At 39.1% G+C, this 8861-nt stretch overlaps 1 protein-coding gene across 1 annotated transcript in view; it reads left to right on the forward strand.

The window, feature by feature from the left end:
* Positions 1–6621: 6621 nt before the first annotated feature.
* Positions 6622–8861, forward strand: part of HDC (histidine decarboxylase) — a 22076-nt gene continuing 19836 nt past the window's right edge. The window contains exon 1 of the mRNA XM_010839503.1: positions 6622–6714. Within this exon, the coding sequence (XP_010837805.1) occupies positions 6684–6714 (31 nt within the window). The 5' untranslated portion in view covers positions 6622–6683. The remainder of the gene's footprint in view (positions 6715–8861) is intronic.

Here is an 8861-nt window from a genome sequence, read left to right on the forward strand (position 1 = left end):
CCTCTCTTTCAATGGGAGTACCTGTTTTGCTTTCGGCTTGCCCACAGACTGTTATTAGCAAACAGAATGTGTTATTCTGGTAAGTAAAATGTAGTAGTTGAGTATAGATTTAAGTTGATTTTCTCAGTTATGGGTTTTGTATTTTCCTTTATGCTAATTTCTCTTACTATTCTTTGCCCAATCTTTTCTATCAGAGTGTTGGCCTTTTTCTTCTTGCTCATGTATTATGAGTTGCAAGTAGTTTTCCTCAGTTTTTCACTGTCTTTTGACTTTCCTTATGGGTGTTTTTTTTTTTAAATACAGTTGAATGTATAATTTCTGGCTTTTGAGCCATAGCTAGAAACATATTGTTCACTCTGAGGTTAACCAGAAAAGCATCTAAATTTTCTTCATGTAATTTTCATCTTCTTTTTAAAAAAAAAAATTTATGTATTGGCTGTGCAGGGCTTCAGTAGTCGTGGCTCTGGGCTTTAGAGCACAGGCTTAATTGTTGTGGCTCATGGGCTTAGTTGCTCTAGCCTGTGGGATCTTCCTGGATCAGGGGTCGAACCTGTATCTCCTGTTTTGGCAAGCGGATTCTTTACCACCAAGTCACCAGGGAAGCCCCTCATCTTCCTTTTTTTAACAGCTTTGTTGGTATGTAATTGACATATCAAAAATGCATTATATATTTAATGTATATATTAATAAGTTGATGACCTCGGACATATGCATATACCCAGGTGGTGCTAGTGATAAAGAATCTGCCAATGCAGAAGACATAAGAGATGCAGGTTTGATCCCTGGGCCTGGAGGGGGACATTGCAACCCACTCCAGAATTCTTGCCTGGAGAATTCCATGGACAGAGGAGCCTGGTGGGCTATAGTCCATGGGGTTGCAAAGAGTTGGACACGACTGAAGCAACTTAGCACACATGAAACTGTTACCTAGATTATAGTAGTGCTTTCATGTAATTTTATGCTTTTATTTTTTACATTTATATTTTAAATTCTTTTGGAACTTATCAAGGTACATGGTGAGAGGATTGGATACAACTTATTTTTTTCTGGATGACTACCCCTTGTTTAAGCACTTTCCTGATCTGAGTTGCCATGTTTATTATATGTCTTTAATTATTTGTTCTTTTTGTCTCTTCGTATACCAGTATTGCATTGTTTTACTTATTAAAGCTTCATAAAGTATTTTAATACCTTCTTCATAAGAGCAGAACTTTCTTGTTACTCTTATAGTTTTCCTCATTATTCTAGTTTATTCATTTTCCCTTATTAATTGTAAAAATGGCTACTGAATTCAAAACAGAACACGCTAAGAACCTGTTGATGTTTTCACTGGGGTTGTGTTAAATTTGTAAATTAATTTGGAGGAAATTGATATCTTTGTGGTGTTGAGTCTTACTTTCCAAGAACATGTAGTCATGTCTTCTTTTATATCATTCAGCAGCAATTAAAAAATAAAACTTTGTTTATTATGTTCAAGAATATGATAGGTGAAATTTTAAAATTTGGTAAGAGATTGAAAACTGTAACAAACCAACCATTTGTGTAGGTTTTAAAATTTTATTTATTTTTGCTACTTTACATAGCTACTAAGAGCAGTCAGGAATGCCAGTATTTCCATGCCAATACAAGTACATGGAAAAAAATGACAATAGTGGGAAAGGAGTCTAGGCTACATACCTAATCCCAGTGGAGAAGGAGGAGACCATGGAACAAGAGGTTGCCTCTTAAAACACTGATAAATATTAATAATAACACCTTGCATCCTATATACTGCTTTCATTAACTGTCTTTTACAACATCTCATTAATTTTTTTTGGCCACGCCACATGGCATGCAGGATTTTAGTTCCCCAACCAGGGATCTAACCCATGCCCCCTGCAATAGAAGCACTGAGTCTTAACCATGAGACGCCGGGGAGGTCCCCACAAAAACTCATTAATTAATAGAACCTCATAGATTACGACAAAACAGAGTAAATACCCATTTTGGTGTGGCATACTAGAAGAAAAAGAATTTACCTGCTAGTACACATGTAAAGAATACAACAACCAACTATGGGTGAGAGCCCTAATAAAATGTGATTCTTAAGTTTTGTTGGAAGTATAACACACATATAGAAAAATAAAGAAAACCTAAGTTTCAGCTCAATGAATTTTCACAAATTAAATGCCCCCATGTAACCAGCATCCAGATAAGAAAATGAAACAAAACTAGGATCCCAGAAGACTCTGAGTCTCCTTCCAGGCACTCTTTGCAAAGGGTAGGTACTATCCTGTCTTATAACATCAAGTATTTATTTTGCATAAGCTTGTACTTCACATAATGGAAGTATACTGTATGTACTCTTTTGGCATATCTAAATGTATTTACCCATAGCATGGATGACCGTTTGAGTCCAGTGTTTACCTGTTACGAATATGTGAGCATTCTTGCACATTCTTATGTTGATCATATAAGAGTATTTTTGTTGGTTAATTACCTGAAAGTGAACATTTTTTTTTAGCATATATATACATATATGTGTGTGTGTATATATATATATATATATTTAGCTATGGAAGATAATATGAGAGAATATTTTCCAGGATACATGTTTAAATTTATGCCCCGACCTGAGTGTATGAGCTCCAATTGCTCTTAATATTTGCTGTCTTCCTCATTTTAGCCCTTTGGGTTTTGGGGTAATATGCCCTTGTGGTTTTAGTTTGAATTTCCCTGATCACTAATGAGATTGAACATCTTTTGTTACATTTATTGACTAGATATCCTCTTTGAAGAAGTACCTGTTCAAATTTGTTATCTATTTTTTCTATTGGGTATACTGTCTTTTAAAGTTGATCTTTGCATGTTCTTTTTATGTCCTGGGTGTGTCCTCTGTTGAATATAAGAATTATGGGGAAAAGAATACCAAATGGAAATTCTAAAACTGAAAAATATACAATAACTGACATCAGGAAAATCAATAACCAGGTGTATCATCACATTAGATACATCTGAAGAGAAAAGTCAAAGATAGATCAGAGGATAATTGCCACACTGAAACTCAGAGGGAAAAGAAGATGGGAAACAAAACAATATAAAATATAATTTTATATATAATTTATATAACACATATTATATAATATGTATATATATTTTAACCAGTTTAAAATAGTTAAAAAGTTTAACATAGGCATAATTGGAGTTGTAGAAGAATCAAAAAGAAGGAGCAGAAGTAACAGTTGAAGAGAAAAATAACTCGGAGTTTGTCATTGAAACTTCTTAACTCAGTTTTCGTGTGCTCAATAAACGTCAGCTATTATCACTGTCAATATTATTGTTTTTCCTACTCCTGTGAAAACTTTATACTATTGACAATATCACTGGATCCAAATCTACTAGGACATTTATTCATCAAAGACCTTATGTTCCTGAGGTTTTTCTCCTCCTGCTCCTCCTCCACTTCCTCCTGCTTCATCAACAGCTTTATTGTGGCAACCCAGTCCAGTATTCTTGCCTAGAGAATCCCGTGGACGGAGGAGCCTGGTGGGCTGCTGTCCACAGGGTCGCACAGAGTCGCACACGACTGAAGCGACTTAGCATGCATGCATGCGTTGGAGGAGGAAATGGCAACCCACTCCAGTATTCTTGCCTAGAGAATCCTATGGACAGAGGAGCCAGATGGGCTGCCATCTATGGTGTCGCACAGAGTCAGACATGACTGAAGCGACTTAGCAGCAGCAGCAGCATACTTTAAATCCTATTTATTTTTCCTTTTTTGTTATATTGACTAGTTTATTTCTTTTATTCTACATGTAAGTGATATCATGTAGTATTTGTCTTTCTCCAACTTATTTCACTAAGCATAATATTCTCTAGGTCTCTCCATGTTGCTGCAAATGGCAAATTTTCATTCTTTTATGGCTGAGTAATATTCCATCTTGAACCAGGTTATCTGTTGATGGGCACTTGGATTGTTTCCATGTCTTGTCTACCGCAAATAGTGCTTCTGTGAACACTGAGGTACATATATCTTTTCAAATTCATTTTTCCCAGATATATGTATAGGAGTGGAATTGCTGGGTCATGTGGTAGCTTTATTTTCAGTTTTTTTTTTTAATTTTAAGGAGTCCCATACTGTTTTCCATAGTGGCTGCACCAATTTGCATTCCCATCAATAGTGTAGAAGGGGTCCCTTTTCTCCATACCATTTCCAGCATTTTTTATTTGTGGACTTCTTGATGATAATCATTCTGATTGATGTGAGGTGATACTGCTTTGTGGTTTTGATTTGCATGATGAAGTGGAGCATCTTTTTCTGTGCCTATTGGCCATCTCAGTGTCTTCTCTGGGAAAATGTCTGTTCAGGTCTTCTGCCCATTTTTAAATCAGGTTTTTTTTTTTAATGTTATATATTTTGGATATTAGCCCATTATTGATCAAATCATTTGCACTTTCTCCCATTCAGTAGGTATCTTTTCATTTTGTTGATGGTTTCCTTTGCTGTGCAAAAGCTTTTCAGTTTAATTAGTTTCCATTTGTTTATTTTTTCCTTGTATTTCCTCTGCTTTAAGAGACAGATCCAAAGAAATATGGCTAAAATTTATGTCAGAGAGTGTTCCATCTCTGTTTTATTCTGTGAGTTTTATGGTTTCTGGTCTTACATTTAGGTCTTTAATCCATTCTGAGTTTATTCCTCTGGGCTTCCCTGGTGGCTCAGGTGGTAAAGAATCTACCTGCAGTGCAGGAAAAACCCAGTTCGATACCTGGGTTGGGAAGATACTCTGGAGAAGGGAATGGCAATCCACTCCAGTATTTTTGCCTGGAGAATTCCATGGACAGAGGAGCCTGGAGGGCTGTCATCCATGGGGTCACAAAGAGGACACAGCTGAGTGACTAACACACAAGATATAAGAGAATATTCTAATTTCATCTCTTATATGTAGTTGTCCAGTTTTCCCAGCACCGTTTATTGGAGAGACTGTCTTTTTTCCCTAAGCTGTCAACCTCTGGTAGCTGGTACTCTACCTTTTGTCTCTACAAATTTGACTATTCTGGACATTACATGTAAATGACATGATACGATATGTAGTCCTGTATAACTACCTTCTTTCACTTAGTGTTTTCAAGGTTTATCCATGTTGTAGCTGTTATCAATAGCTCATTCCCTTTTATTATATTCTGTTGAATAGATGGGTGGATGGAGATATAATGAACTGAGATGGGGAAGACTGAATGAGAAGCAGGTTTTTAGGGAAAGACTAAAATTCAATTTTGTAACATGTTAAGTTTGCCATGCCTAAGAGCCACACAAGAAGATTTTTCTGGTAGGCAGTTGAATGTAAGGGTTTCAAACTCAGAAGCCTGGGAGGGCCTCATGGTAAGAATTTGACATGGGGTTTTTATCTATAAGGATATCACTTGGTAATATTTGTTTCTTTATTTTTAATTTGTCTGCACTGAGCCTTAGTTGCAGCACGTGGGATTGTCCATCTTCGTTAAGGCACACAAACTCTTAGTTGTGGCATGTGGGATCCGGTTCCCTGACCAGGGATCGAACTCCACATGCCACAACTAAGAGTTGGGCATTGGGGGTGTAGAGTCTTAGCCACTAGACCACCAGGAAGTCCCTCAGCTGTTAACATTTTAAGTCATAGAAATGTGGAGGGGGGGAGTCATAGAAATGGATAAGGCCACCTAGGAAGAAGGATGCTGCTGCTGCTGCTAAGTTGCTTCAGTTGTGTCCAACTCTGTGCGACCCCGTAGACGGCAGCCGACCAGGCTCCTCCGAGGGGAGAGCAATCCCTTGAAGCATGCCCGCACTTAAGGGCCAGTCAGAGGAGACAAGCAGCCAGAGAGGTGGAAGGAGGAGCATGAGGGGGCATGCCATGAGAGGAGTAACCATCAAACTCCACCAGGGGGACAGAGAACAAACGGACTGTTCTCTTTGACACCTGAAAGCATCTGATCACTTTTTACTCAGAAATCAAGCTCCAGGAGTAGTGTTCCCCTCCCCACAGTAGTTTCCACATCTCCCTTTCCAAGCACAGGCACGCACAGCTGGTTAAGTACTCCAAGTGTTAAATCTCAGTGATGTTTCCATTTTTGCTTTTTTTGCTCATCTGTTTTCTTATCACTACAGCAATAAGTATTATCTAGTAATAATAAAAAAAAATCCATCGTATTAGATAATAACATCTGCCTGTTCCTGAGCACCCGTGTGGCCAGCAGAACAGCATCCCAGTAAGTGCTGTTTCTCCCTCCTGGCTCAGGTGGGGACCCAGTGGCAAAAATGATACTAACAACCTTTGCTACTTAGTCGGCACCTGCTTGGCTTCATTCTGGGCTACAGAGCTGGGAGCTTTGTGTGAGGCTCATCCTCCACTGTATGAATCCAGGGGCAGAAAGAAAAGAGGGCTCTTTACCATATCCACCTGGAGGCTGCCTGCTAAGTGCACTGTTTAATTAGACATGCCTTTTATCCTAGGTCTCTGGACCTGCTAAAGTTGTGGTCTCTGCTCCCAACAAGGACTGGGGGAAGAAGGGGTGGAATTAATTAAACCTAGAGGAAGAGACATTGAGGGGTGGAGCTAAGGGGGGAAGAGAGGAGAACCCTTTAAATAAAGGGTGCACAGAGGGCTACCCAGGACCGCATCCTCTACTGCGTCCTCTGCAAGAAGGAGCCAGCCCTGAGCCCGAGGGATATGATGGAGCCTGAAGAGTACAGAGAGAGAGGTGAGCACGGATGTCCCTGGCCTTTTCCCCATGGCCACTCTTCTAAAACTGCTGCTTAGATGTTGGGGTGTCTTTTGACTGGAGCATTAGAGCTGACTCTTGAGAATTGGCTTCTGCAAAATCTTTCCTGAGAAGGGAATGTGGGATCAGAGTTTAAAACTTTTCCCAGCCTCTTGTTCATCATCCCTCTCAGGCAGCAACTCTCATGGATGTCCACACTGCTGAGCCACGTTCTTCCTTTCCACTTTCCCACAGAATAGGGCATTTGGATTTCTGATCCACTAAATGGGAAAAGGGGGGATCATTCATTTTCTGAAAGAGAAAAGAATTCCTCTTAGTATTCTGCAGTCCCTGCAAAAATCTTATCTTTCTTCCTGTTTGTTTCTCTCTGTGTGACTCTGCCTGGAGAGCTCTTTCATTTAGTCATTCATACCGTATTTAAAGAGCACCTACTGTGTCTCAAACCTTCTGTGATGAGCAAAACCAGATGGTTATCCTGTTTTTCAGGCATGGCTGTCCTAAGAGGGGAAATAGGTAGTTGCTTATAATTTCTCTTTTTGTAAGTGTTTATATCCTCATCCCCACTCGTAGGTTATTTTGCAGTAAGTCATGGTCTTATATTAAAATCCAACTTTTCCTCTCGTCTACCCAGGCATAACTCACTAAGTAGCTATGTCTTTGCATTTCAGTGGACATTAGCTTATTCCATTGCTTTCCAAAGGCATTCAGCCAAGAGCAGGTTCCTGTGGACATTTATCCTGTGTGTGGAACACAAAAACATTCCATACAGTCCCTGGACAAGGGGAGGGCTAGGTCCAAGACTCTCAGAGCACTGGGGGGTTGCTGCTGCAATCACGAGAGGCATCAGGCTGTGGGACGGTTGGAGGAGAGCACAAAGAAGAGAGAAGTACTGGGAGTTTTCACAGTTTTGTCTGGGGCTAGTTCTGTTCATAAGAGTTTTTCGTGAGCTGATGCATTGGGAAGACATCAGATTCTCTTTCCTTGTCTCTCTCTTTTGCAGGCAGAAAGGAGCCTAGGGAGTCCTAAGGAGGAATGATAGATATTGAGAGAGACGGAGAGGGAGAGAAACAATGACAGAGACAGAAAGAGACAGAGGCTCTGAAGATAGAGACCCTTTTCTGCAGAAATGAAAGGGAAGAAAGGATAGATAATTTGCAGTGACTTCAAGTATTTGACCTGGGTGTTTTTCTTCCCTATTTATTTTTTTCCCTGTTAAATCCTCATTTAATGAAGTATACCTCTTGAACATATCACACTTGTTCAGGGATCAAACGTTTGGGTGGGTATGATTGCAGTTAAGAAAAAAATAGGGAAAGGAAAGACTACAGTGAAAGTCTTAGAGTAGAATTTTCAAGAGATTTATAACGTATAATATTCAATCAACGTACCACATTTTCCTATTACAGATTTCATTCTTCTTGGTTATTCACTGGAAGTAGATATAAGAAAAAGGGAACATGATTTGACTCTTAAGACATGAAATCTATCTATGTATGAAACACACATAAAATTTGTTTCTAGATTATTTGGAAAACATGTAAAGGAGAATCTTTCATACTAATTGTTGCTTTGCTTAATCATATCCCACATTAGCTTTATAAGGTCTGAGTTTTCTTCCTTATTTTATTCGTTCCTTTGACAAAATTTTTTGAGCATCTGAAAACTGTTCCAGGCGCTGAGGTGTTGATGGAGACAGAACTGAGGGAGATAAGTTGATTAAGAGATAGTCCTGCATTTCCCCAAGATTTCAGGCTAGTGCAGCGTTCTTAGTCTGGGCCTGTGGTTGTACTTTGGGGAGTCCATGCACCTCAGAAATTATACACAAAATTGTATGTGTATAAATCTACAGTTTTAATCAGATTCTCAAAGATATTCACAGGTCCAAAAATGTGAGGAATTAATTAATGTGAGGTCCAGTGGAAATGGTGAACTAATAGAATTTTTAAATCTTTTATCAGAACCTGGTGTGGCAGCTTGCCATTTGTGCGAACAAAGAGTATAGCGTGTGTGTGTGTGTGTGTGTGTGTGTGTGTGTGTGTGTAATTTCTGGTTAGAGCCACAGTGTTTACCCTGAACCTATGAGGTGATGAATAAATACATACGCTGTTTTTTGAAAAGAAAAAGAA

Source organism: Bison bison, unplaced genomic scaffold (genome assembly GCF_000754665.1).
Source record: "Bison bison bison isolate TAMUID 2011002044 unplaced genomic scaffold, Bison_UMD1.0 scf7180017864118, whole genome shotgun sequence".
Classification (NCBI taxonomy): domain Eukaryota; kingdom Metazoa; phylum Chordata; class Mammalia; order Artiodactyla; family Bovidae; genus Bison; species Bison bison.